Genomic DNA, 14,778 nt, shown 5'->3' on the forward strand with positions numbered 1-14,778 from the left:
TGGTATCTTCAAGTATTGTCAGTCAAGCCTGATTTCCCAACCGCCAAACAGGCATACAGCCAAAACACATGCTGGCTGCGTGCCCGATACATAATCTGTACGCCTCAGCTCAGCAGGGGTGCAAAGAGAAAAAGGATGCACACTAACTTTATACCTTTCATCCCTTAATACTTCACAGTGATTAAGTACTTTGGAACTGTATTCGCTGTTGTAAATACAAATTTCAGCAAGCAATTTATACACAAAAAGCTCCAGCAAACGACAATATGAATAGATTGTCAGTACATGGAAATGTTGTGTGATATAAACATTTGTCAGGGCACTGGAGATAAACCCCCACTACTTTGCCCATAGGATCCTTAACACTCTGAGAGAGTAATAGCCATGTCCCACGATGCGAGTTCATTCCAAGAGCTCTCCCGAGTTAAAAAAAAAATCAAACTTGTGGTAAGCACAGAGAATGAACGTAGCGGGTACGTCGGAGCTCGGGGACGTCTCATAGCGCCAACGGCAGGTACTTGGGAAGACTCGCTAACGGCAGGTAAGCACGCGAAGAATCGTGAAGATTTTTCAACATGATGAAAAATGTCCACGGAAGCCCCGAGTACCGACGAGTGGCCATTACCGTAAATCTCCGAGTTCTAATCAGGGCAAACTCGGGAGAACTTGTGGAATAGATTCGTACCGTGGAACAGGAGTTTTAAGCCTGTTTAACATCTCTATATTATTAAATCTCTGATCTTGACCGCTTTTGGACCACTGTGCTGCGATTTCCGACAGAACACCGCCACCTACGGCCGTTATTTTTGGCCACCTCGCTCAGAGCCCCCCTCCGCATTACGGGTGTGGAGGATTTTTCCTATCAATGACAAATCAGAGAGCTATTAATGTTTTTAAAAAATTCACCATTCTCTTTGCTGCCCCTGCTGGAGGGAGGGGGGGAGGGACTATAAAACCAGGAAGTGGTATGCCTCACTCATTCTCTGCAAGATGGATGAAGCCAAGGGTCACGTCTCTCTGAGCTCTGAATAACACTGAACAGATGTCTACTTAATGTGGTTTGAAAATAATAATATGGTTTGTTTGAAGTAAAAAGGCACTGCCTGCAAATGGTTGTTTGGGTGCTTTGGCTTGAAGTTGAACGGGCACTACTTACTGCAAATGGTGGCGGGTGCTTTGTTTGAAGTTGAAAGACACTTACTGCAAATGGTGGCTTGGGTGCTTTGGCTTGAGGTTGAAAGGCACTGCTTACAGCAAATTGTGGCTTGGGTGCTTTGCTTGAAGTTGAAAGGCACTACTTACTGCAAATGATGGCTTGGGTGATTTGGCTCGAAATTGAAAGGCACTTCTTACTGCAAATGGTGGCTTGGATGCTTTGGCTTGAAGATGAATTGCACTACTTACTGCAAATGGTGGATTGGGTGCTTTGGCTTGAAGTTGAAAGGCACTACTTACTGCAAATGGTGGTTTGGGTGCTTCGGCTTTAAGTTGAAAGGCACTACTTACTGTACATACTGGCTTGGGTGCTTTGGCTTGAGGTTGAAAGGCACTATTTACTGCAAATGGTGGTTTGGGTGCTTCGGCTTGAAGTTGAAAGGCACTACTTACTGTACATACTGGCTTGGGTGCTTTGGCTTGAAGTTGAAAGGCACTACTTACTGCAAATGGTGGCTTGGGTGCTTTGGCTTGAGGTTGAAATGCACTACTTACTGCAAATGGTGGCTTGGGTGATTTGGCTTGAAGTTGAAAGGCCCTACTTACTGCAAATGATGGCTTGGGTGATTTGGCTTGAAGTTGAAAGGCACTTCTTACTGCAAATGGTGGCTTGGGTCCTTTGGCTTGAAGTTGAAAGGCCCTACTTACTGCAAATGGTAGCTTGGGTGCTTTGGTTTGAAGTTGAAAGGCACTATTTACTGCAAATGGTGGCTTGAGTGCATTGGCTTGAAGTTGAAAGGCACTATTTACTGCAAATGGTGGCATGAAGTTGAAAGGCACTACTTACTGCAAATGGTGGCTTGGGTCCTTTGGCTTGAAGTTGAAAGGCACTACTTACTGCAAATGGTGGCTTGGGTGCTTTGGCTTGAAGTTGAAAGGCACTACTTACTGCAAATGGCGGCTTGGGTGCTTTGGCTTGAAGTTAAAAGGCACTACTGCAAATGCACTTACTTCCTGTTTGCGCTGTATATTCATTTTAGATAAAACGCTACCACTTACGGCTGTGATTTTTGGCCATCTTACTCACTCCCCCCCCTGAGCAGGTGCAGAGAATTCTTCCCATCAATGAAAAGTGTTATTAGTGTTTAAAAAATGTTGAGAATCTCTGTCCTGTCAATCACGCCCTGAAAGCCACACCTTTTCCGGTGGGAGGGGGAGGGGTTACAAAGCCCAGAAGTGTGGGTATGGCTCAGTCTCTGCATGATGGGGGAGGGAGAGGTCATGACTCTGGCTGAGCTGTGAATCAACTGAACACACTGAATGTCTACTGAACTGTGAGTTTGGTGTTTTGTGTGGTTTTATGGTGGTTCGCCCTGCATGAAATGGTATGAAGCTGCATTTGAATTTGGTGGCCTTCGACCCTGCTTGAAGTGGAATGAAACTGCACTTGAATTTGGCGGCCTTGCATCCTGCTTGAAGTGGTTGGAAACGGCACTTGAATTCGGTGGCCTTGCACCCTGCTCATAGTGGTAAGAAACTGCACTTGAATTTGGTGGCCTTGCACTCTGCTTGAAATGGTAGGAACATGGATTTGAATTTGGTGGCCTTGCACCCTACTTGAAACGGAATTTCAAGGAATAGTCATGAGTCAACAGCCAGCCTACCAGCCGTGAGTGAGCTGCCAGCAGATCAGGCTTGAGGGACTGAGCTACCACCCCAAGAACCCATATCAGCACTCCAGAAAGCCCCCCCCCACTGGCCACCAATATTGGAATTGATGGAGAGGTGGAATATTGCATTGGGGGACCAGCCCTCCCGTGTGAACATGGGACCCAACGGGTCTCACTTAGTCTAGTCTTATTGAAAAATCAGCGCAGCCAGCCAGCTAGTGCCCGACGTGATATTCAATGTAGATTCTTCTGCTCATTTCACAGCAGTGAGATTTGAACTGGAAAACTTCAACCTTGGAGGAAAGACCGTTGGTAGCAGGTATGTTTTAAAGGTGAACGCCTATGTGCAATATAGAGGTTCATGTCCAAATTTCAGGATATTCATAAAATAGATTAATCAAAATTTTATTTGAACAAAAGTACACAAATGTTTACATTGATTGAAATCTGTATCAAAAAGAAACATCTACATTTTTATAAATGAGATTTCAAACAGATCTTCAGAACATGCAGATGCTTTATATGAAGTATAAATGCGTTATCGGTAAGAGGCAGCTTCACTAACATACGCGTACAGTAACAAGTTCCTTGGTCACAATCATGCAACATGCTCTATTCACTAACACATTATTATTATTTGCAATCAGAGAGTAATTGCTCAATACACAATCCATCGTTAGTAGAATGTAGAGTATACAAACTAACCATGCACCCAACATTTAATTTAGCTGCCGTTAATCTTGCCTCTTCTTTTAAGACATCAACTTCTTCTTGCACTCCACTGAACAGAGCAACATTCCTTCCACTGGCATGAATTTCTCGCCGATCAGGCATTTACCACAGCAGGAGCACAGGAAACATTCGGAGGTGGCGTGCCAGTTGTAGTTCCCATATGTAACACGCTGAGCCTCTGGATCAATGACATTATGACAGCCCTGGCACACCTAAAAATCAGACATTGATACAGGGAATTAAATTGTGGTTGCACCCCTTCTGTTGGCTTCTTTCTGAAGGGCCTGTCCCACTGTACGAGTTAATTCAAGAGCTCTCCCGAGTTTATAAAAAAATCAAACTCGTGGTAAGCACGTAGAATGTACGTAGCGGGTACGTCGGAGCTCGGGACGTCTCTTAGCAGCTCGTAACGCTAACGGTAGGTACTCGGGAAACGTGGTAAGCTCGTGAAGACTCGTGAACATTTTTCAACATGTTGAAAAATGTCCATGAGAGCCCCGAGTAGCTACAAGCGGCTATTACCGTAATTCCCCGAGTTCGAATCAGGGGAAACTCGGGAGAACTCTTGAATTAGCTCGTACAGTGGCAGCCCCTTAAAGATGCAAAATATGGTAAGCAGTAACGTGCACATTTTGAGCATCTAGTTCTCATTTGCAACCTTACACCATGTTGCCGATTAGCTCACGTTCCAAATGCACACATTTTCTGACTACCTCAAATACTACAAAACTAGCTACTTTTGTTTTTGAAAAACACAATTGCAATAAAATACCAGATTCACCAGATAGCGATTTCATAGCTGTGGCCAGAAAAAAGTGGCATTCTAAAATATAGAATCACAGATCAGATTGTACCTTTAGATTAGATTAGAGATAACATATTGGATGTATTGGTTGTGTTTTTATCTTGTTTTAACTTGTTTTGGTTGCACTGATTAGGAGTAGCTCCCCTAATTTCATTGTATTTCTTAGTACAATTACGGCTTATTATTATTATTACATCGCGGAAACAGGCCCTTCGGCCCACTGTCCTCACTGACCAGCGATCCCGGCACCCTAATACTATCCACCACCCTACACACACTAGGGACAATTTTTACAATTTCACCAAGCCAATTAACCTACAAATCTGTACGTCTTTGGAATGTGGGAGGAAACCGAAGAACTCGGAGAAAACCCACACGCTCACGGGGAGAACGTACAAACTCTGTACAGACAGCACCCGTAGTCAGGATCAAACCCGGGTCTCAAATGCTGTAAGGTAGCAACTCCACCGCTACGCCACCGTGCCTGCCGTCCCTGTTACAAAGTTAACCCTGTACCTGTTACAAAGCTTGGATCAGCAATGAAACTGTTATTTAGCACTGGTTCACTTCCCTCACATATCAACTGTCATGCTTTGGCCTTTTTGCAGACACAATATCTAATGCAAAAATGAATCTCTGCATGCCTTCTAAATTCAATGTCCCACTTCAGATCTGACTGCTTTACTTTTCTCACTCCTGCGTTCAGAAGGAACAATGCCTCTAACTCTTTCCCATGCAAGATCTCAAGCAAACTGATTAGTTGCCTTCTCAAAGCATGTCACATTGAATATCTCTTGCTGAGCTATGAATGATCCTTCTATAATAAATATGAATAGATGTCTGTCTGATCAAATGGAGGCAACTAATGGCTTCAAAGCTTTGCTTATTGTGGAAATCTCTACTTCAACCTATCTTTGCCCCATCTCAGAGATTCAAAACTGCAGGTGGAGAAATTCATTACTGGTGAGTGAAAAGTCCAGGATTGGGGATGTGCAAAGATTGGGATGGGGAGGGGGGAGGTTATAAGGAATAGGAGTAGAATTAGGCCATTCGACCCAACGTCAACTCCGCCATTCAATCATGGTTGATCTATCTCTCTCCCCTAACCCCATTCTCCTGCCTTCTCCCCATAAACTCTGACACCTGTGCTAATCAAGAATCTATTAAAAATATCCTCTGACTTGGCCTCCATAACCTTCTGTGGCAAAGAATTCCACAGATTCACCACCCTCTGATTACAGAAATTCCTCCTCATTAGGAGGAATTCCTCCTCATTAGAATTCTTCCTAAAAGAACGTCCTTTAATTCTAAGGCTATGACCTCTAGTCCTAGACTCTCCCGCTAGTGGAAACATCCTCTCCACATCCACTCTATCCAAGCCTTTCACTATTCTGTATGTTTCAATGAGGTCCTCCCTCATTCTTCTAAACTCCAGCGAGTACAGGCCCTGTGCTGACAAACGCTCATCATATGTTAACCTACTCGTTCCTGTAAACCTCCTCTGGACCCACTCTAGAGCCAGCACATCTTTCCTCAGAAATGGTATCTAAAATTGTTCACAATATCCCAAATGCGGCCTTACCAGCGCCTTATAGAGCCTCAACATAACATCCCTCTTTTTGTATACAAGCCCTCTTGAAATAAATGCTAGCATTGAGTTTGTTTTCTTTACTACTGTCAGTCTACCCCACGACAGAAGGGGAAGAGGGAGGAGTTGTACAGTTCGATGGCCACAGGGAAAAAGGATCTCCCGTGGTGTTCTGTGCTGTAGGTTACACTCACCTCTATCCATTCAATTACAAAGTCAGCAGAACAGACATGTGGAGGGTAGGTAAGTATTTTAGCTCTTTACCAGTTTTGTGATAAAATGACGCCATAAATGTTTCTATATTTATTTTCCATGAACTGAAAAAAATTAAATCCCACACAAAATTATCTAATGATACTTATTAAATAATGAATTTGAAAAAAATCATGCATTACATTGTTCATCTGAATTTGATGTAATTAACCATAGAATAAGAGGGGACAGGATGGATTTTTAAAAATGAATAAATAGGTCAGCATGTTGAATACACTGGGTGCAGGGGCAGGAGGAGCAGATTCAATGCTGATTTTCAACAAAAAAATTGGACAAATACATAAAAGGAAATAAAATATTGAGAAGAACTGTTGAGTGGAACAAACTGAATAATTTGGGAGAACTGGCTCATTTGTCGAAACAGAATCAGCCGTTGTGCTGTATTAGTCTATGACTCAGTGCATCACTTTATTCACAATTGTATTGACAATGATCGGTCCATATCGTTTGAGAATAGTTAATTAGTCAAAGGTATATATTGTGTTTTGCTGTTGCAATTTTCACCTTCAAAATTAAGACTGGATTCGTAAAACAAACTGAATGTTCCCAAACAAAAAGAGATTTACTTGACACCAAAGCCAAAATTCGCTGTTTCCAAATAGTCTAGCTGCAGCATTTTAGTAACAATCGCAGCTGAAATGTTAACTGAAAATCACTCAATTCACAAGGGCAGGATCAATCTTCGATATGGCCATTTAGCTTAGTAACACTGTGCTCAGTTATTGTAGAGAGATACATTACCACGGCATGAAACTTCACGTAGCAAGGTTTGCAGACAGGTTTGGTGTTCACCATCACATAAATCTCTCCTGCAAGGACACAGTCACATTCAAAGCAGCAGAAGTGCTTCAAGTGCCAGTTTTGGCCTTCAGCCTGGGTATATTCATTGCTGAATATCATCTGGGGAGTGAGAAAGAGACACGGCAATGATAAGAACAGCAAATTCAGGTCTACATTAATTAATTACAATACGTCATAGTAATAGAAAATAGAATTGTGATTACATTCCAGAATGAAAAATCTCACAAAAGAAATTTGATTAATTCACATCCTCTAGTGCCCGAGGGATAAAGAACATAATCCAAAACATAGATAGACACAAAAAGCTGGAGTAACTCAGCGGGTCAGACAGCATCTCTGGAGAAATGGAATAGGTGACGTTTTGGGTCGAGACCCTTCTTCTCGATCCGATATGTCAGTTATTCCTTTTCTCCAGAGATGCTGTCTGACCCGCTGAGTAACTCCAGCATTTTGTGTCTATCTTTAGTTTAAACCAGCATCTGCAGTTCCTTCCTACATATAATCCAAAGCATGGTTTATTTTGCAGCCTTTTGTGCAGGTTGTCTATTGTCACAGGAGGTTCCTGGTGGATGCAATATCTCTTGCCCAACATTTATCGCTGGAACATCTAGATAACAAGGACACCTACGCCTGACTCCTATTTATGATAACCCTGTCTTCAACACTACAATCCCAATCAAACTCGTCACCATACGCCTGGACCTAGAAGTCAGCACCCCTCTCCAACTGGATCCTTGGCTGGTCAGTTCCTGTGGATTGGAGGGTAGCTAATGTTATCCCACTTTTTAAGAAAGGCAGGGAGAGAGAAAACAGGGAATTATAGACCGCCTGACATCGGTGGTGGGGAAGATGCTGGAGTCAATTATAAAAGATGAAATAGTAGCACATTTGGATAGCAGTAACAGGATCGGTCCGAGTCAGCATGGATTTACGAAGGGGAAATCATGCTTCACTAATCTTCTGGAATTTTTTGAGGATGTAACTAGGAAAATGGACAAGGGAGAGCCTTGTACCTAGTGTGTACCTGGACTTTCTGAAAGCCTTTGATAAGGTCCAGCATAGGAGATTAGTGGGCAAAATTAGGACACATGGTATTGGGGGTAGGGTACTGAAATGAATAGAAAACTGGTTGACAGACAGGAAACAAAGAGTAGGGATTAACGGGTCCCTTTCAGAATGGCAGGCAGTGACTAGTGAGGTACCGCAAGGCTTGGTGCTGGGACCGCAGCTATTTACAATATATATTAATGATTTAGATGAAGGGATTAAAAGTAACATTAGCAAATTTGCAGATGACTCAAAGCTGGGTGGCAGTGTGAACTGTGAGGAGGATGCTATGAGGATGCAAGGTGACTTGGACAGGCTGGGTGAGTGGGCAGTTGCAGTTTAATGCAAATAAATATGAGGTTATCCACTTTGGTGGCAAAAACAGGAAGGCAGATTATTATCTGAATGGTATAAAGTTAGGAAAGGGGGAAGTACAATGTGATCGGGGGGTCCTTGTTCATCAGTCACTGAAAGTAAGCATGCAGGTACAGCAGGCAGTGAAGAAAGCGAATGGCATGTTGCCCTTCATAAAAAGAGTTGAGTATAGCGGCAAATACCTTCTGCAGTTGTATAGGGCCCTAGTGAGACCGCACCTGGAGTATTGTGTGCAGTTTTGGTCAGCAAATTTGAGGAAGAACATTCTTGCTATTGAGGGAGTGCAGCGTAGGTTCACAAGATTAATTCCCGGGATGGCGGGACTGTCATATGTTGAAAGAATGGAGCAAATGGATTTGTATGCACTGGAATTTAGAAGGATGAGAGGATATCTTATTGAAACATATAAGATTATTAAGGGATTGGACAAGTTGTGGGGTGGGAGATTGCAACCTTCACGTGGTCCACCCTGTATCGACGAATTCAATCAACCCGGCGTGCACAATCAAATAAGATCAAATAGAACAAGTTAATCTACAACTTTAGGCCGTGCATGCCGTACGCAAGAATAAGAAGAAGAAGGAGAAAGTTGTGGATGTAGGCCAATCCATCAGACAAAATGGCTTCCCCACCATCGACTCAATCTACACTTTATGCTGTCTCAGGAAAGCATCCAACATAATTATAGATATTTTCTTTCACTCTGCTTATGTCATCTTCTCCCCCCACCTATCATGAAGATCCAAAAATTTGAAAGCTCATAGCAGCAGATTTAGGAACAGCTTCTTCCCTGCTGTTATCAGACAACGGAACGATCCTCGCATTGGTCTCGATCTGTCAATCTATTTCATCGTAGATCTTGGAATTTGCTCTGTAGCGAAAGGGCCTGTCTCACTTACACCATTTTTTCCGGCGACTTGCCGGCACCTGTCATGGTTGCAGCAATTCGCCGAAAATGTGCAAAATGTTGAAAATCCAGCGGCGACCAGAAAAAGGTACGACTCTTTGGGCGACTACTCACGACCATACAGGCGTCACCCCGCGCGCGACATGTCGCCTGTATGGTCGTGGTGACGCCCGTTTGGTTGTGAGTAGTCGCCCAAAGAGTTGTACCTTTATCTGGTCGCCGCTGGATTATCAACGTTGAACATTTTCGGTGACCTGCTGCGACTATGACGGGTGCCGGCAAGTCGCTGAAAAAAATCGTATAAGTGGGACAGGCCCTTAATGCAATAACATTTATTCTGCACTCTGATATCCTTTTCTTTTCACTATCCATTGTACTGTCGTATGACTTGATTGTACTCATGGATTGTATGATTTGACTGGATAGATTGTAAACTAATATTTTCACTGAATCTTAATAACCCTATACCAACCAAACAAGATGTCTTAAAAACAAAATAACTGGGAATATTTCGGAAAAGGGGAGAGGATCGAAGAAACAAAACTGCTCTTTACAAAGGGCAACCCCAATAAACTGTGGGAATCACAGTAAGAAGGGTGTAGACTCGATCACAGGATGTTAGTGCCTCTTATTGTGTCCACACTGGACATTACATACCGATTCACAAATAACCAACAGGGTACATTCGGTATCAAGAGGTTGGTTCTGAAATTGTCATTACTAAACTGAATATCAACTCTACTAATAAGATTAGAAGCAAGTGGAATTCTCTGCCTCAGAGGCCGGTTCTCTGGATGCTTTCAAGAGAGAGCTAGATATGACTTAAAAATAGCAGAGGCAGGGGGTATGGGGAGAAGGCAGGAATGGGGTAGATTGGGGATGATCAGCCATGATCACATTGAATGACGGTGCTGGCTCGAAGGGCCGAATGGCCTACTCCTGCATCTATTGTCTATTGCCAAGTTCTGGAAAAGGAGTATGGCAGGGTTATGAGCATTAAAAGCACAAGCAAAGTAATGATGACAACAATTGTTTTGTTGAAGGAACCTGCACTTTGGCCAAGCATAATTATGTAGAAGACAAGTTAAGAAACAAACATTGGTCTTCCAGTTGAACTTTGATCAGTTGTAATCATTTACAAGAAATTTAGGAGTATAAAGTGAAAGGGGGGGGGGGGGGGGGGGGGTGCCTGATAAACAGAGACGTTATCTTCACTTTCAAACATATATTGCATGAGAGATTCTTTGTGGAATTTCAGACATCTCTCAGCTTTTAATTTCTAGCCAGTGATGTGGCAAGATTGAGTGGATTGCGCATGGTAAAGTCAGTAAGCTGAGAACATGCTTCAATGACTTGGACAGGACATCAGGCTAATGGGCATACCAACAAAAAATGTACCACAGTGCCATCTACAGGGCAAAGCTCGAACTAAAAGCCAGAAGAAAAATGGAATAAGCATCTGGGGTACACAAGAGACAGGATGCGTGGGTTTTACCTGTAAACTTGAGGTGTTGCAGAAAATAACGAGCTATGAACCTGCATCTTTTATTGCTTTGCAGACTACAAGGAGAATAGGAAAGCAAACATGCCATTCGGTAGGGATAAAATATCTTTAGAGTGGGAGTTTGGAAAAATAGTAGGAAGGAACTGCAGATTCGGGTTTAAACCATAGACAGACACAAAAAAAGCTGGAATAATGCAGTGGGACAGGCAGCATCTCCTTCTCTCCAGAGATGCTGCTTGTCCTGCTGAGTTACTCCAGCTTTTTGTGTCAATCTTTGGAAAAATAGTTAATATGGATAAACAAGGAAGTTTTCAAAAAGAGAAACTGCTGGAGTAACTCAGCTGGTCGTGTAGCATCTCTGGAGAACATGGATAGGTTTTGGGTTGGAAAAAGCTGGAAAGGACAAAGTCTGGCAAGTTACTGGTAGATAGAAATTACACGTTTTTAATAGACAGGTGGTTGGACAAAGGCCAGAGATTAAATGACAAAAAGTATGAGATAAGAATAGAAGAAGTGCGGGTTGTGAAGCCAGAGGAAGGAACATAAGATCATAAGAGATACCTGCAGGGAGGGGGAAAATCACATTTACTTAAGAACGAGGACATCTCGGATGTCCTAGAATGGAAAGCCTCATCTTAGGAGCAGATGCGGCATGGACAGAGAAATTGAGAGTAAACACTAAATGGTGGAGTAACTCAGCAGGACAGGTAGCATCTCTAGAGAGAAGGGATGGCTGACGTTTCGGGTCGACACCGTTCTTCAGACTGTCTATCTTCGATTTAAACCAGCATCTGCAGTTCCTTCCTACACAAAGAAATTGAGAGTAGCGGATAACATCATTGCAGACTGGGCAGAGGTGGAGACCACATAACTGTGGGAGTTAGTAGGTTTGTAGTAAAGGGCAGTCGATAGTCTGTCTCCTGATGGAGACAGTGAGATCAAGAAAGTGGAGAGAGGCGTCAGAGATGGTCCAAGTGAATTTGAAGGCAGGGTGGAAGTTGGTGGTAAAGTTAATGCAATCCATGAGTTCTGCATGGGTGCAGGAGGCAGCCCTGATGCAGTCAACATTGTAGTGGGGAAAGAGTTAGGTGATGGTGTCAGTGTAAGTTTAGAACAAGGTCTGTTCAACAACAAACAAAAAGGCAGGCATACTTGGGGCCCATGTGAGTGCCCACGGCTACACTTTTCACTTTAATAAAGTGAGACGAGTCAAAAGAGAAGTTGTTGAGGGCGAGGACATGTTTGGCCAGGTGGAGGAGAGTGTTAGTACAGAAAAATTGATTCGGTTTCTGTTCAAGGACGAACTGGAGGACCTTAAAACCTTTCTTGCGGGGGATGGAGATGCAAAAAGTCCATGGTAAAGATGGGCATTGAGAGCCTAGAAATTGAAAGTTATTGAAGAGTTGAAGGACATGCGAGGTGTTTCATATGTAGGTTGGAAGATACTGGACAAGGGGGCCATACGATGGGATCAAAGTAATTGGAGATGAGCTCAGAGAGGCAGGAGCGGGCAGCAATGCCAGTGCAGTCTTGATTGAAGATTTTGGTTGAAGCAAGCAGTGTGGGACTGGGGAACAATACATTTGGAGGTAGACACAAAATGCTGGAGTAACTGAGCGGCCCAGGCAGCATCTCTGGAGAGAAGGAATGGGTGACGTTTCGGGTTGAGACCCTTCTTCAGACTGATGTCAGGGGAGGGGGCGGGACAGAGATAGAATGTAGTCGGAGACAGTAAGACTAGTGGGAGAACTGGGAAGGGGGAGGGGATGGAGAGGGAAAGCAAGGACTACCTGAAGTTAGAGAAGTCAATGTTCATACCGCTGGGGTGTAAACAACCCAAGCGAAATATGAGGTGCTGTTCCTCCAATTTGCGCTGGGCCTCACTCTGACAATGGAGGAGGCCCAGGACAGAAAGGTCAGATTGGGAATGGGAGGGGGAGTTGAAGTGCTGTGCCATCAAGATATCAGGTAGGTTAAGTCAGACTGAGCGGAGGTGTTGTGCGAAACAATCACCGAGCCTGTGCTTGGTCTCGCCAATGTAGAGAAGTTGACACCTGGAACAGCGGATACAGTAGATGAGGTTGGAGGAGGTGCAAGTGAACCTCTGCCTCACCTGGAACGACTGTTGGGGTCCTTGGATGGATCGAGGGGGGAGGGTAAAGGGACAGGTGTTGCATCTCCTGCGGTTGCAGGGAGGGGGTGGTTTGGGTTGGAAGGGATGAGTTGACCAGGGACTAACGGATGGAACGGTCTCTGCACAAAGCAGAAAGGGTTGGAGATGGGAAGATGTGGCCAGTAGTGGGATCCCATTGGAGGTGGCGAAAGTGTTGGAGGATTATTTGCTGTATGCGACGGCTGATGGGGTGGAAGGTGAGGACAAGGGGGACTCTGTCCTTGTTATGAATGGGGGGAGGGGGAGCAAGAGCGGAGCTGCAGGATATCGAGGAGACACTAGTGAGAGCCTCATCTATAATGGAAGAGGAGAACCCCCGTTTCCTAAAGAATGAGGCTTTCTCTGGTATGGAACACCTCATCCTGGGTGCAGATGCAGCATAGACGGAGGAATTGGGAGTAGGGGATAGTGTTTACAGGAAGCAGGGTGGGAAGAAGTGTCATCAAGATAGCTATGGGAGTCAGTAGGTTTGTAGTAGATGTCGGTCAATAATTTGTTTCCTGTGATGGAGACGGTGAGATCTAGAAATGGTAGGGAGATGTCGGAGATGATCCAAGTGAATTTGAGTGCAGGATGGAAATTAGTCATGAAGTTGATGAAGTCAGTGAGTTCTGCATGGGTGCAGGAGGTAGCACCAATGCAGTTGTCAATATAGCGGAGGTAGAGTTCGGGGATAGGGCTAGTGTATGCCTGAAACAGTGATTGTTCGACGTACCCTACAGAGAGGCAGGCATAGCTAGGGTGCATGCGAGTGCCCATAGCTATGCCTTGGATTTGGAGGAAGTGGGAGGGGTCAAAGAAGTTGTTGAGGGCAAGGACCAGCTCAGCTAGGCAGAGGAGAGTATTGGTAGAGGGAAATTGGCTGGTTCTGCGGTTGAGGAAACGGAGGGCTTTAAGACCCTTCTGGTGGGGGGGGTGGAGGTGTAGAGTGACTGGGCATTCATAGTGAAGATGAGGTAGTGGGGGCTTGGAAAACGGAAGTCATTGAAGAGACGAAGAGCATGTGAGGTGTCTTGGAGATGGGTAGGGAGGGATTGGACCGGGGGGGGGGGGAAGAGATAGGATAGAGTCGAGGTATGTGGAAATTAATTTTGTGGGACATGAACAAGCAGAAACAATGGGTCTGCCAGGACAGTTCTGTTTGTGGATTTTGGTTTGGAGGCTGTGGACGGAAGATCATCTGAAATGAGGTGATTGGTAACAGTCTGGGTGAGGATGGCCTGGTGTTCATCTGTGGGGTCATGGTCAAGGGTTGGTCTGAGAGGTTTCAGGAGCTGGTGCCTGGCCTCAGCATGGTAGATGCCAGCCTGCTAGACTACAATGGCAGCTCCCTAGACTGCGCTGTTGGGATTGTTGTTGAGTGAGTGGAGGGCTGTGGGTTCACAGAGGGCATCATTGGTGTGCGTAAGAGGAGTACTGAAGTCAAGACAGTCATGCCAGTTGTTGGGAAAAGAAAGATCCAGAGAGCGTAGGAGGCCGACAGAGAGAGTCCATGAGGAGGAGGAGGAGGAGGAGGAATGTTGGAGACGGGAGAAGGGGTCAATAGACAATAGGTGCAGGAGTAGGCTATTTGGTCCTTCGAGCCAGCACCGCCATTCAATGTGATCATGGCTGATCATCCCCAATCAGTACCCCGTTCCTGCATTCTCTCTTCCCATCAGAACTGCCCCCTCCATCGACTCCTTTAAGTCGAGACTTAAAACTCATCTTTACTCTCAAACCTCTCTTGACGTCCTCGGAGTGAGGGC

The 14,778-nt window shown here is 44.6% G+C and overlaps 1 protein-coding gene across 1 annotated transcript in view; it reads right to left on the minus strand.

Moving 5' to 3' along the window:
• Positions 1 to 3,214: 3,214 nt before the first annotated feature.
• The window catches only part of tes (testin LIM domain protein), a 61,994-nt gene continuing 50,430 nt past the window's right edge, over positions 3,215 to 14,778 (minus strand). The window contains exons 6-7 of the mRNA XM_033038327.1: positions 6,965 to 7,123; positions 3,215 to 3,769 (exon numbers count right to left, since the gene is read on the minus strand). Coding sequence (XP_032894218.1) covers positions 3,578 to 3,769; positions 6,965 to 7,123 — 351 coding nt within the window. The 3' untranslated portion in view covers positions 3,215 to 3,577. The remainder of the gene's footprint in view (positions 3,770 to 6,964; positions 7,124 to 14,778) is intronic.

Source organism: Amblyraja radiata, chromosome 19 (genome assembly GCF_010909765.2).
Source record: "Amblyraja radiata isolate CabotCenter1 chromosome 19, sAmbRad1.1.pri, whole genome shotgun sequence".
Classification (NCBI taxonomy): domain Eukaryota; kingdom Metazoa; phylum Chordata; class Chondrichthyes; order Rajiformes; family Rajidae; genus Amblyraja; species Amblyraja radiata.